Source organism: Trichosurus vulpecula, chromosome 8, assembly GCF_011100635.1.
Source record: "Trichosurus vulpecula isolate mTriVul1 chromosome 8, mTriVul1.pri, whole genome shotgun sequence".
NCBI lineage: Eukaryota > Metazoa > Chordata > Mammalia > Diprotodontia > Phalangeridae > Trichosurus > Trichosurus vulpecula.
The window spans coordinates 204,531,010-204,545,875 of record NC_050580.1 but is presented as its reverse complement, the minus strand read 5'-3'; the positions used below and the strand labels follow the sequence as shown (position 1 = coordinate 204,545,875).

General features: G+C 42.5%; 1 protein-coding gene across 1 annotated transcript in view; it reads right to left on the bottom strand.

Annotated features, from left to right (window-relative positions):
- Nucleotides 1-14,866, bottom strand: part of HEATR4 (HEAT repeat containing 4) — a 110,424-nt gene that overhangs the window by 90,440 nt on the left and 5,118 nt on the right. Inside the window, exons 2-4 of the mRNA XM_036734503.1 lie at nt 10,451-11,437; nt 5,897-6,087; nt 4,902-5,042 (exon numbers count right to left, since the gene is read on the bottom strand). Coding sequence (XP_036590398.1) covers nt 4,902-5,042; nt 5,897-6,087; nt 10,451-11,352 — 1,234 coding nt within the window. The 5' untranslated portion in view covers nt 11,353-11,437. The remainder of the gene's footprint in view (nt 1-4,901; nt 5,043-5,896; nt 6,088-10,450; nt 11,438-14,866) is intronic.

Here is a 14,866-nt window from a genome sequence, read left to right as displayed (position 1 = left end):
GAAACGAGGGCTTTATCAGAGAAACTTGCTATAAAAATTTTTGTTACTTCTTCATTCTCTATGATAACTTTTAGCATAATGTAGTTTCCCTGCTAATCTGTTTTAAACAGGTCTATCTTTGCTTTTGCTTTGTAAGATCATGACTGCTACCCCTGCCTTTTATACTGCAGCTAAAGCATAACAGATTCTGTTCCAGCCCTTAATTTTAACTGTGTGTGTGTCTTTTTGCTTCAAATGTATTTCTTATAAACAGCATATTGTTGGATTCTGATTTCTAATCCATTCTGCTATCTGCTCCTATTTTAGGAGTGAGCTCATCCCATTCACACTCGCAGTTATGATTACTATGTATTTCTCTCCATCCTATTTTCTTATGTTTCTTCTCTCTCTGTTTTCATCTTGTCCCTCCCTCAAAGGTCTATTTTGCTTCTAACCACTGCTTCCCTTAATGTGCCCTCCCTTTTTTTTAATCACCATCCATTCTCTTATCTTCTTCCCCTCCTATTTCTCTAAGTTATATTTCTATACATAACTGAGTGAGTGTGTGTATGTAATATATAATATAGATATTCTTCCTTTTTTGAACCAGTTTCAATCAAAATGAGGTTCAAGCATTGCCCCCCTCCTCATTTCGCTCTCCACTATGAAAGCTCTTCCTTACACACCTCATTTATGTGAAAACATTTACCTACCCCATCCTACCTCTCCCTTCCCCCTTCTCCCAGTGCATCCCTCTTTATCATCCCTTCATTTTTTTTGGAAGTCATTCCAACATAATCATTCCAACACCCATGTCCTCCGTCTATGTAGGTTCCTTCTAACTGCTGGGCAGGGATTCTTAATCTTTTTATATCATGGAACGTTTTGGAAGTCTCGTGAATATCCTTGTCAGAATAATGTTTTTAAATGAAAATAATAAAATATATAGAATTACAAAGGAAACCAAATATATTGAAATAAAGATATAATTTTTCCCATCCAAGTTCTTAGACCCCAGGAATGGACCTGAGATTGAGTGCTCTTGTACTAGGGGATGGGTCAATCAACTACGTTTTCCATATTGCCTTTTCCCCAAACTTTTATTGCCTGAAAATAAACTTCAAAACACCAAGCTGGATTATCAGTCACTAACGTATTTTATATATAGCTTCAGGACAAACAATAACAGGAGTTGACAGAACAGAGGGAAGGGGAGCACAAAAGGCTGGCCAATTCAATTCTTTTGAAATGACAGCGGTTAGTGTTGTGTTCTGATAATAGAAACTGAAGAACTTTGCCTGGTTCAGTCTCTTTCTTCCCCTTCGTGGGGAAGAAAGCAAGGGCATTTGCGCAGAGTTATTCTGTTATTCAAGTTGTATCCTTCTGGACTTGGAAGCAGGAAAGGGAAAAGGGTCTCACCAATCATGGCTCAATCCTTTATAGTCTGTCAGAATGGTTTCAGCCCTGGCCCCTGCTTAAGTCTACCACAGCAGCTCTGAATATCAGCTATTAGAGTCTTTGTAAAGAAGAACAGAGGAGGCTTGCATGATGACAAGATGAATCTCACCCTTTTGATCAGGCCTTCTCTCTCCTATATTTTTCCCAAATCTGTTTTGGTCTTTCTCAATGACTGTCCCACTCCTCCCCCATTCATGACCTTGGTGGTGTGTGGAATCCTGGGGAAGCTTCTGCATCTCCATAGTTACTCTAATGCACAGTCAGATTCTGATGCATGGTTAAATTGATGGGAAAAAAATATACACACACATATGTATGTTATGTACGTTAATACAGAAAGAAAAAAAGGAAGAGGAAAAGGAAGAAAGATGAAAAGGGAGAAAAAGAAGAAAGGAAAGAAAGAAGAAAAGGAGGAAGGAAGGAAGGAAGGAAGGGAGAGAGAGGGAGGGAGGAAGGGGGGAGGAAGGAAGGGAAGAAAGAAGGGAGAAAGAGAGGAAGGAAGGAAGGAAGAAAGGAAGGAAGGAAGGAAACTTTAAAACATTCCTCTTACTTTAGAGGGATCTGCGATCTCATTGTAAGCAAAAGAGCTTCCCCCACTTCCCACAACTTCAGTTGATTCTCTGAGTCAAGAAGGGAACAATTCAGTTGGCTGAGAAAGAGTTTAGAGCCATTGTGGGGTAAAACTGTAGAGGAAATGGCCACAGGATCTTTCCCTCCCTCCCTCCCTCCTTCTCTCTCTCCCTCTCTCTCCCTCTCCCTCTCTCTCTCTCTCTCTCTCTCTCTCTCTCTCTCTCTCTCTCTCTCTCTCTTTCTCTGTCTCTCTCTCTCCCCCTTCCTCCCTCTCTCCGTCTCTTTCTTTCTCTGTCTGTCTCTCTGTCTCTCCTCTCTGTCTCCCTCTCTGTCTCTCTCTCTCTCCCTCCCTCCCTCCCTCTCTCTGTCTCTCTCTCTCCACCTACCCAATAGATCAGGAAAATGGGAGATCATCCATTTAGAGTTCCCGAATAGAATGGATTGTAAGCTGGGAGCTGCCTGTGGAGAGGACCACTATCAGAATCGTCTCATCAGTCACGTAGCTTTGAAAGGGAGCTACTTGAGCATTCGGAGACATTGCCTCTATCAAGGAACAGAGATATATACCCCAGATAGACACAGATAAGGAGAGATAACCATCCAAAGAAGGGAATAGTTTCAAACAGGGAGACCTCTGGAAACTGAGTCAAGCCAAGGAAAGACATTGTACCCAAGGGGAAATGTGTAAGGACTGTATGGAGAGAAATAGCACCTATAGGCTTTGCAGTACCAGGAGCTTTAAGTTGCCTTTGTCATTCCTGCATCCTACGTGTGTGGCCCACTAGCACTTTGATCCTAATTTCTATGGACTCCATGTGCATTTGTGGGAGAATACACCTGCAGCTTGATGGCTCAGTGGATAGAGCACTGGGCCTGGTGTCAGGAAGAACTGAATTCAAATCTGACCTCAGATTCATACTAGCTGTGTTACCTTGGGCAAGTTACTTAACCTCAGTTTGCCCAGGAGGAAGCTAGGTTGCTCAGTGGATAGGGAGCTGGTCCTGGAGTCAGGAAGACCTGACTGGGCCTTGAACACTTACTAGCTGCATGATGTTGGGCAAGTCACTTAACCTCTGTTTGCCTGAGTTTCATCATTTATAAAGCGGGTATAATAAGAGTACCTACACTGCCTCCTGCCCCCCGGTTGTTGTGAGAATCAAAAGAGATAATATTTGTAAAGTGCTTAACAGTGCATAGGACAAAGTAGCTGCTCTATAAATGTTAGATGTTGTTGTGTTTGGTGGTGGAAGTTTTAGATTTCATGGAGAAATGTTTTTGGATCCATTCTTCACACTTTATCATCTTAGTAAACACCTTTGCTGAGAGTTAATCCCTTTTACTGCCTAGTTATTAATGGGAAACAGACTTGCGAGGGCTTGTGTTAGGAGCACAGACTTAAGGGTTACTTCCTGGAATTCAAGATAGCATGCACAGGAACTCAACCTGTGAGTGTTTGAGTCCAAGTCCAGAGGGTAAGTTATATCATCACCAGAGATATGTTCTTCACACCTCATCTTGTGGGAATCTTGTGCATGTTCTTCTGTGAGGATCTACCCAATTCAATGGAAGCTTTCCTCTGTATTGTTTATTATTCATTTTTAAATATACTGAGATATCCCTAGAAAGCTCTCCATCTATTGTCTTCCATTCTTGTTACATGACTAGCCTACCTCTTCTCCTGGTCATAGACTCATAGTATGATTGCAGACAGGGTGAAAGGGACCTCTCTGGCCATCTAGTCAAACCTCATTTTGTAGTTGAGGTTTATAGTTGAGGCCTAGGGATGCCGAGTCAGACTTGCTAAAAGTTACACAAATAGTCTGCATCATGCTTGTCTTTTATGCTCTGTCTTCTGAATGAGAATTTTACTTGAATATTTCTTCAATACTTCAATAATCTACGACTTCCATGGTTGCAAACTGCAAACTTAGTAGGTCCTCTTCAACAGTTGCTCTGATCAAAACACCCATCAGCTTGAGGATGAGCCTCTCTGAACTGAATCTACTAAGGCTGGTCCTTGGATAACAGAAATGCCATCTATTCCTGGGCTCCCTATAAAAGCCTTTCCAGATTGGTAGAATCGATCAGATCTTGCGCTGTGCTGGCATATCTTTGAGAGCTCAGGGTCATCTCTAGTGCCTTGTCATGGCTGGAGAACTAGGAAAAATACTATTGGCAATATGGTGGAGAATCATATCTACCAAGCAACTTTTTAAAAAATAACATTTTTAAACTTCTGTTGATAGCTACAGGTATTAAAATGCATAAACAAGTACTCAAGAAAAATAAGCAAAATGAAACAAACCCAGGAGACTGTTCGCAGTTCTATGATTACCAAAGGAAGGGGTGATGCTATTTATTCCCAAGATTGTCCCGGGTCCGTGTAAACCGAGAGGTTAGGGCACTGTGTCATAGGTTACAAAATAAACCATAAATCAGGGACGGTGTCCTTTTGAGAGATAGTCTGTTTTATCAAACTGGTTGTAATTCTTTTTGAGCCGGGCACTTGTTGCTACTGTGATCTACCTCTTAGCAACATCACGTTCCTCCCTAGACAGATTTGTCTATCTTGCAGAATGAAGACATGCTTTCAGATATGGAGCAGAGGCAATCCCTGAGAGCAAAGGTTAGGGTGGGCCCAGGACTGTATAATTGGTTTTATAACCTGGTTTATAAATATTATATCAAGTTTATACCAACTAGGTACATTGTTACTACTGAGATTTTTTAAACTTTCATACAGAATATTAATCAAGATGATGATTTAGTGTTGGTGGGAAGGAATCAGGTTAACTACTTTTGGGTGCCCTGTCCTATAAACCAGTGACTTTAGTTTAACTATTGCTGAAAGTATTGCTTCTATCACCACCACCCTTAAATGGCTCCCTCCTTACCTTCTATAGGACGTGGCTCATAATTCCACTCTTCTGGACCTTTCGGGAAGGCCATTGGCAAATGTTTACAGTATTGGTTGAGGTTTTCCAAAAGGATCTGGTCATACCCCACGCCATCCTGATGGACGATGTTAACTAAGTCTGGGTGGGCACAAAAATGGCCAGTCAGAGCAGGATCTGCTTTCAGTCCATCCTCCCTCTACTCCTCCAATTTTCCAGGCTCAGTGATCAGGCCTAGTTTCTGACTGCCCTAAGGACTTGAGGAGACCCTTTGAAGACATCTATAGTTAGGGATGATATAGCTGCAGGAAGAATTGGGACTGGAAATGGCAACAAAAATCATGAGGATGTGGAGGTCTAATTTCCAGTGAGAATTACCATATAAGGACACGACCTGTTTTGCCAATAAGTGTAGTTCTGGGTTAATATCCAAATGCCCTTAGCAAGGGATGGTCTTTTTGGCTCATGATTGCCAGATGTTTTAAATATATGCCTTTTCAAGAATAGCTCTTTGAGAACAAATTTTTATGGGGATTTAGGGGAAGGTAAGAGGGGGAGACAGAGGTACAAAGCATGGCCAAAAGGAGGAGGCCTAGACAGGGTGCCATAGTGGTATCCCAGGGCAGTTAAGTGTGAAGACTTTGGGTAGGCAAGGGCCAGAAGCATCACAAGATAAAAGAAGGGCATTGAAAGAGGAAGAAGGGGAATATCAAAGACAAGATATTTTGGTTCTGCAGTTTTAACCAGGGTTAGCCTCCACATGAGGAAGTGGGATAGGCAGAAGAAATAATAAATAAAAAAATTGCTCCCCAATCATTTCTGGTCCCATCAGCATGGGATAGAATCCTCAAAATCTGAGTCATCAAAGGCCTCTGAATCATCCTCATGGTCATATCGGAGACAAATTAGGTACCCTTAAGGACTTGGATCATGGCCCCCAAATCCCTCTACCTATTGCCTGCCTCGCCCCAGCACCAAGGGCCTGGCTCTCGTACCAAAGTAAATCTCCTGTTCAAAGGCATTGTCCGTGGCGTAAGCAAACTCCCCAGCTCTGGGATTTATCTGTTGCCGTTCTTGCGTAGGTCGGGCCCGGAAAAGGCTCCGTTCAGCAATTATATCTTCAACTGTCTTGTTGGTGCCAACCATCATCTCAGGTTTCTTCTTAAGTGGTAAGTAAGCAGGGATTCTCGGCAGAGGGAAGCAATGGAGGAGGCATGAGTATGTTGAGGGGAGAGAATTGACAGAGAAAGACGCTTCCTGTCTGGGTGTGATAGGAAAAGGAGGGCCACCACTGACCACTACCAGGAATTCTTACTTGTCCAGCCTAACCGAAGACCATTCCCCTTTGCAAACATGAAATGGGAGCTATGGACATTTAAGAGGGAGTGGGTTGTACTGTGGGCCTTGCCATCCAGTTTGTTAGTCTGCTCAGTGGAGAGAGTTGTAGACCTAGTTCAAATCTAGCCTCAGACACTTACTAGCTCTTGTGACCCTGGGCAAATCACTTAATTTCTGTCTGCCTCAGTTACCTCGTCTGTAAAATGGGGACAACGACAGCACCTACCTCTTGGGACTCGTGTAAAGATAAAATGATATAATGTTTGTAAAGTACTTTGCAAACATTAAAGCACTAAATAAATTCCAGCTATTATTAGCATTGCTTTATATGTTTCATTTTCCCTACCGAGTGAATCCTGTGCTCCTCATCATTAGCATTTAGTCTTCTCACCGCTGGTAAGGTTGAGCCACTTGTTCAAGGGGCTGTTGTAGCAATGTTTCTATCATGGATCATTTGGGATGATGACGTCATAGACCTAGAGCTAGAAGGGACGTCAGAGGCTCTAGTCCAAATCCTCAGTTTTACAGTTGAGGAAACTGAGGCCAGAGAGGACCAGCAATTTACCAAAGGTCACACAATTAGGAAGCATAAGAGCAGTGGTATTCTGGGAAGCATCTAACGTCTGGCTCTCCAAAAAGAAAAAAAATACGTTTGCCTGCAACGCTTTGAAATTTAATCTCCGTTATTATCTCTGTCACTTAGCACAGGGCCTGATACACTTGCTGTTGTTCAGTCATTTGAGTCATGTCCGCCTCTTCCTGACCCCATTTGGGGTTTTCTTGGCAAAGATACTGGAGTGGTTCACTATTTCCTTCTCCAGCCCATTTTACAGATGAGGAAACTGAGGCAGAGTTAAATGACTTGCCCAGGGTCACACAGCTAGTAAAATATTTGAGGCCACGTTTGAACTCAGGTCTTCCTGGCTCTAGGCCCAGCACTCTATTCACTGCACCACCAAGCTGGTACATAGGGGATTCTTAATAAATGCTTCCTTCTCCCCCTCCCCTCTGCTTTAAGTCTAGATAATCAACCAAACATGAAACCAAGCCCTGGCTTGTGTTTGTTGAAATGGCTTGGCTCCATTTCTGAGCTGACTCCAGCATGGCTTTGATAAAGGGGGAGTATCAACCTTCTGATTCTAGAGCCAGTTTCCTTTCTGTGGTCACCCAAGGCAAGGAAATCCAAAATCCTCACTTCCAGGTCCAACTCTACTCATACCTCACCCCAAACAAATGACCTTTTTCAAATTTCATTAGGCTGTAAACTCCTTTAGGGCAGAGAGTGCCTTTTGCCTCTTTTGATTTCTCTCCCACTTAGTCCAATATTTGGCACACAGTAGGTGCTTAATAAGTGTTTATTGATTGGATTGATACTACTTACTTTCTGAGTTTTGCCTGTATGACTTGAGACAGCCCTTCTCTTCCAACCACTACAGGTGACTGGTATCTGGGAAGTGCCTGGAAACTACTCTGTTTTACTCAACAATGCTCTCCAAATTTCATTGTGGACAGCCTGCTTCTTAGTTTTATATCCTTTTACTAGTTACCTTTCAGATGAGTGTAATATAGGCTTCCCAGGATTAGAACCCAGAGCCATGAGTTTTTAAATTCTGTGCCGCCAATTTTCTGAGGGGCAGCTAGGTGGCCCAGTTGATAGAGTGCTGGGCGTGAAGTCAGGAAGATTTACCTTCCTGAGTTCAAATCTGACCTCTGACACTTACGAACTGTTTGACCCTGGGCAAGTCACTTAACCCTGTTTGCCTCAGTTTCCTCATCTGTACAAAAGATCTGAAGAAGGAAATGGCAAGCCACTCCAATAAATCCCAAATGGGGTCATGAACCATCTGACACTGCTGGAAAATGCCTAAACAACAACAAACCATCTTCTGGGCTCATTTCATTCTTTTGGTTTGTTTTGATTTATTTCTATCTTTGACCTGGAATGAATAAAGTAAAAATGGTTAAGAGGGTGCTAAAACCCACAATGAGTGAAAATAAATAATAATTGAGCACCTAGCTGCCCTTGATGCAATTCAATTCAGCAAGGACTTGTTTATTGAGCGGGAACAGTGCTAGATTTCAAGACTGCAAAGACAAAACGAAAACTGTCAGAACAGACTAGATCTTAAGGTCCTGAGAGAGTTGGATCAACTGAACTCACTGTCTCTCTGCTCCTCCCCAAACCTGCCTTTCTCCTATACAGTTAAGGTTCGGATTCCCACGGAGGAAACACTCTGCACTCCAAGAAGCCCGAAAGGGTTTTTTTTCTTTTATTATTAAAATACAGGCGAGAAAGATGGAGATTAAAAGTAGCAGAGAGGGAGGCTTAAGAATAATGACAGCAAGGCAATTACTAGACTAGAGGAATGGCTCAAGAGACAGGGCTCCAACCGCCTCGTCACCATCCCACAGGCAAGTACTAAAATCAACATATTTACAGTCATCACCGATGCGGGGGGGGGGGGGGCTCCAACACCTGACTACACAAGCTGGGGAATCCCTGGGGTACAGCCGTCAGGGTCCTGCTCATGGAAGTCCCACGCCAGACATCTCTGCCATGGGTGAGATTCCAATTTGGGGTCCGAATCTTATGGCATAAATAATGCTGGGAACATCAGGCCAGGTGTTTTTGGCAAATGCTGCATCTTATGCAAGGCCCTGAAAGGAGGCCAATCCCTTCAAGGTCTCCAAGAGCAGCCCGTCCTTGGAGTGGCTAGTTCCAGGACACTGGTCCATCTCAGGGTCTTGGCCAGGACCCAGGGAGGAACCTCCCTCTTGTGTTCCCAGGGCTTTCTACTTTAGGAGATAAGACTTGTGCCAGATTTGCAATTGAGTCAAGTTAAGAGGGGCTAACTTTGCAATTGAATCAAGGCCTCGGTTTGTATAATCTTATGTACCTAAGAGGGGTTAAATCTTGCCCCTTCATCTCCCTAACTTCCCCCTTCTATCCACAGTACCACCATCCTTTCAATCAACTAACTTCACAACTTGGGAGTCAAGTTAAGGCAAGTCAACAAGCATTAAATGCCCAGTGTGTGCTAGGCACTGTGTTAAATAAGCTACTATAATAACCCTGCCCTTGCAAAAGTGTTGGGCTAAATCAGTACCAATCCACCTGGTTGGCTAAATTAATTTGTACCAGTCTAGCATGTTGTGGTGAATAGAACATTGCATTTGGAGTCAGTAAGAACCGGGTTTGAATTCTACCTCATCAGCTTACTAGCTGTATGACACTTGGCAAATATCAAATTATCAAAGCAGATGAGATGCATGCAGCTCTTTGCAAACATTGAAAGTGCTAGATAAATGCTAGCTATTATTATTAAGTAATTTAACCTCAAGCTAGGTGTTGCAGTGTATAGGGCCTAGAGTCAAGAAGACTCATGGTCCTGAGTTCAAATCTGGCCTCCGACACTTACTAGCTGGGTGACCCTGGGCAAGTCACTTCACCCTGTTTGCCTCAGTTTCCTCATTTGTAAAATGAGCTGGAGAAGGAAATCCAGTATTCCTGCCAAGAAAATCTGAAAAAAAGGGTTCACGAAGAATTGGACATGACTGAAAAATGACTGAACAACAACAACAAATTTAAGCCCTCTGGGCCTTAATTTCCTTTTCTGTAAAATGAGGGTATTGAATTTGATGACCTCTAAGGGTCATTTATCTCTAAACCTATGATCCTGTAGCCCAGTGCTAATTCTGGGGACTCTTGCAGTTAATGGGGCTTGTTGACATCAGAATTTACTGAGGGGTGTAATTCCCAAAAGAAGCTGTTTTCTTTCAGTGGTAAATGCCATACACCCATTGTATGAGCCTTGGGGAAATCATAGTAGCATTATATCAACCTTACAGAGAAAGCTGAATAAAAACCACTCCCTCAGAGAAACTAAATGAAGCATTAGTCTTCCACACAATGGCTTTGATTGATTCAAGTAGTTGTACAGGCCCTGTTCACACTCAGGTCTGATTGTATGATTTGATCAAAACCTGTCATTCAGGGCCTTCCATAATTTGGTCCCATTATGTCTTTCCTACCTTGTGCCCCATTACTCAGATGTTGTAAAAGCAACTTTTGTTCCAGCTAACTTGATGTTCCACTTCCAGGACCTCCAGCCTTTACCTAGCTAAGGTATCAAGAGCTAAAAGGAACACAGTTTCAACCCCACCTTATTAAAAACTACCAAGTATAGCCTCTGAGGCCAGAGCCAGAATACCTGAAGTAAGCAGGGAGCGATAACTCTGGTTTCTTGTCCTCTTGGGCTGGAGCGACAGTCTCTACACCCTCAAATTCTGCTGTCTCTTCAGCCTCAAGCTGGGCCAACAGCTCCAGGTCACTGGCAGACGAAAGCTCATCCCGGATGTGGCTCCAATCATACTGATGTCTCAAGAAGCTCTGCCACCTGCTGGGTGGGACCCCAGGCCTTGGGGGTCTCTTGTTTAAGATCCATCGAGCTGTGCGCTTGTTCAGTTTTTTGAGCACAATATTCTCCCAGCCTCTGGCCTCTCTCTCTGCTGGTTTAAGCCATGTTTCCCTTTGTTCCAGTTTCCACTCAGGAGTGTTTGACAGGATTGTGGATTGGGAGTCCATAATCTCAGAAGCAGGACTGGAGGAAGATCGAACTAGGGAGTCACTGGGTGAGCTTTCTTTCTTAGGCCTCCTCAGTTTGCGTTTCTTTGGGGCCGTAACACTTTTAGTTGTTGGTTGGAGGTTTGGTAAGGGCGGTAGGTCCATTATAGATGAAGATAACAGTGGCTTGAGTTTGGGGGCCTTCCGAGCTTGGAAGTCTCTTTTGTTGGGCAAAGAGATGATGTTTTCTGTGCTGTAGATATGGTCAAACTTATACTGAGAATAGGGTATGCAGGGCAGCCCCCATTGCTGCAATACATCTTGGGAGAACGACAGCTCTGCAGATGCCTGTTTGAGATATTGATTCTTCAGGCGGGCACTGTGCTGGGAACTGTTGGGGGAAACAGGTGGCACGCCTGAGAATGAGTCACACTGTAACTTCTTCCCTGACTTAAAACAGCAAAGTGCCATGCCCCATCCTAGTCGAGTGAAGGCATGCTTGTCCTGTGAGTGGGAAGCAGCAGGGTCCAAGCTTGTAGAGCTATGCATGCTGTTCCAGGGCAAATACTTCTGAATGAAACACCAACCAGGTCAGGTGTGAGAGGCCAGAGCTGGATCAGAGACACCAAGGAACCTGTTTAGGGAATAAAGAGAATTGGTGATATGAAGAACTTGGGTTGCCTTGGGGATTATTTGTATGAACAGAGGTAGGCACATAACTGGAACAATTTATACTATAATATGAATGAAAACAACACAGAAAAACTCCAGAATTCTGACCAATGCACTGAATCATCATGATACCAGCAGACAGATGAGTATACAGAAAAGTGGGGAATGATGGGTGTGGAATTGGGCATAGGCTGTCAGACTTGGTCAATGTGTAGATTTGTTTTGTTGTTGTTGTTTGGTTGTGCCTGACTCTTTGTGACCCCATATCATGTTAACGCTGTCCATGGGGTTTTCTTGGCAAAGATACTGGAGTGTCTGCCATTTCCTTCTTCAGTAGATTAAGGCAAAGAGAGATTAAGTGACTTGCCCGTGGTCACACAGCTAGTAAGTGTCTGAGGCCGGATTTGAACTCAAGTCTTCCTGAATCCAACCTAACACTCTATCCTATGAACCACCTAGCTGCCTCAGATTTGTTTTGCTTAGTTATAATTTGTTGTAAGAAACTACTATTCTGTTGGGGATGTGGAGTATAGGGAGAAAGTCATTAGGAAATCATAGTGATTTTATCTAAAAAAAGAGTATCTATCTATCTATCTATCTATCTATCTATCTATCTATCTATCTATCTATCTATCTATCTATGTATCTATCTATCTGTCTATCTGAATTGACTTCCCTGGCACAGTGGATAGACCTCTGACCCTGGAGGCAGGAAGACCTGAATTCAAATTCGACCTCAGTCACTTACTAGCAATGTGACCCTGGGTGCAAGTCACTTAAAACTCTGTTTGCCTCCATTTCCTCAACTATAAAATGGGAAGAAGAGCCCCTACCTCTCAGCACTATGAGAATCAAAATTTGATAACATTTGTAAAGTGTTAATTTTTAACTGCCATATAAATAGTTATACTATTATAAAATCATGTACAATATGTGGCAGGTGAAAGATGAAATGGTGGAGGAAACAAAGGTTTGAGCTTCTGATTAACTGATTTATTATTGATTAATTAAGCAATGCATGCTAATTAATTGCCTAACAAATTGGCAGCTTTGGACTTTAGCATACCACCCAAACCTCAGAGAAGAGGCTTAAGATTTAAGGGAATTGTTACAGTATAAAGTCAAATATAAAATATACAAGCAAAAATTATTTTCCTCCAGGCCAAAATAAATTTTCAGCCGAATCTCTCACAGTTTTAGACCAAATTTCACATAACCTAATTGTGCACTTCTTAGTCATTCCTGGCTTCATCCAGAAGCTTCCCCTGACCCTAAGTTATAAGAAATTTCTCCAGGGAGGAATCTTACAGTATACTGCTAGCAGCATCCATTATTCTCCAATGGGGAATTTTCCTCAGCAATGTAGAGGGACACTAATACTGGAATCCTATTATTCCATTAGGGAAATCTTCTTGGGGATAGCTTTCCCCAACAGTGTGGGGGCTTACCTTAACTGGAAAGAGTTGAAATTGAAAGGGAGTCAGACCTCAGGGGTAGTCCTATGTAGAGAAATCCTTTGGTGAGAAAGTCAGGGGGAGCTCTCTAAGGACTTCCTCAGAGAGGCCACCCTGGGGGGCCAGGGTCCCCTCTCCATGCCTTTATGATTGTCAATTGTCAAGACTGAATTGAAGCAAACTGAAGAAACAAAGTCCAAGGAATGTGATCATGCAGTGTAAAACAAATAGGGTCCAGGGCCTCCTCAATAGGCACAAGAGAGATTTACAAAGGTTTTTATAGTAAAGTATAATTACTCTTTAGATTTAGGGATTTTCCAGAGTTTGAGGACTTTGATTGGTTGCATTTACCTGCATCCTAGAAAACAGTTAGTGGTACAATAATAAATGCCTTTTCTGAAATTACATGACTTACAATAAAACCAAACAACTCAGGAAAACAAGACAATTCCAGCAGCTGTGCAAAATATCAGCAAGGATACAAAATGGAATCAGTTTGGTTTTCTCACTAGCTATATGAACTTTACTTCTCTGAAATTCAGTGATCTCATTTGTAAAAAGAAAGTGTTGGACTAGATCAGTGGCACCCAACTCAAATGAATGTGGATCCCTGTGGGCTACATATTGACTGAGAAAACCACAGGTTAACATTATCTATGTTGTATTGTATTTTTACCTAATTTGCTAAACATTTCCCAAGTACATTTTAATCAGGTGCCTCCCTTGGGAGTTTTGAGGCCATGAGTTGGATACCTCTAGACCAAAAGGTCCCTGCAGGCTTGAAAACCTATATGATTCCAAGTTTTGCCTCTCTCTTTTTTACTATCTAATTTCTTCTATTCCTTGCTCTGAGTACTCCTTGTTTCCAATCCAGAAAGAAGTCATATCCTGGAAATATTGACTTTTATCAACTGATGTTGAGAATCCTACATCTGGGTGGAAAAAAGGTGTTTTTTTAAACTAAAATTAATTATTTTTTAAAAGAACCCTCCTTATGTTATGGGAATGAGGAGTAGCACAGCATTTTCAATTTACCTTTTAAGTGACTCTATTCTCCCACTGTCCTGGCAGAATGAATAGGAGTTAGTATTTTAAGGCTGTTTTAGCTTCCCTGTTTCTGAAGCTGTTTGCAGTTGTTACCAAGCAACCAGCAAGTTCTTTTGTGTTCTATCATCTTTCTCAGAACCTAAGGACTTAATCTGAGGACAAATCTGGCTTTACAGCAACAACTACCCTTCAAAGAAACAGTTGTGTCCCATTTGCCATGGTTTGATTTACAGTTATCCCTTCCATATCGAGACTTTCCCCATCTCAGTTTTGATATATCTTGGGTCAGCAGAACAAATTAAATGGGAATTTTTTGGGAGTTTTGTGGAAGCCATGGATCACATTTGAAGGCCAGCAGATGACACAGAGCCTTTGACCAAATACATAGCCGAAACTGTACAATAAGGTATTTAAACGCCCCAAAAAGAAAAAGAAAAAATTTAGACTTCTTCTTTGGAATAGAGAGCCAAAAAAATTTTATTAGGATTTTACAGATGGGGATGGGGGGGGGTGAGTGCGCCATGCTGAGCGGTTGATAGGAAGTGAAGGGAGAGACTTATCATGAGTAGGAGGGAGGTGCCAAGCTCAGGGGAGGAGAGAGGAATAAGTGTGGTTATTGCTCTTTTATGAGGCTGCCTTCTGAGACTACTCAACCTTCTCTGTGAAATTAGAAGTTAGCAGAGGTCAGTGACCAGACAGGTGATAGCAGGGGAAGCACCTACCCTACTGATGCAGGTCACACCATGTCTGGGATTTCAAGTTCCATGAACCCATACATACTTCTAAGTCCCAGCCTTTGCATCAGATTAGCAGTCCCACTAGAAGTGTGAATTGAATATCCTGTAGAAATGGAATCATTTATACTCTTTAACTAGCCCATAGGGGTCACA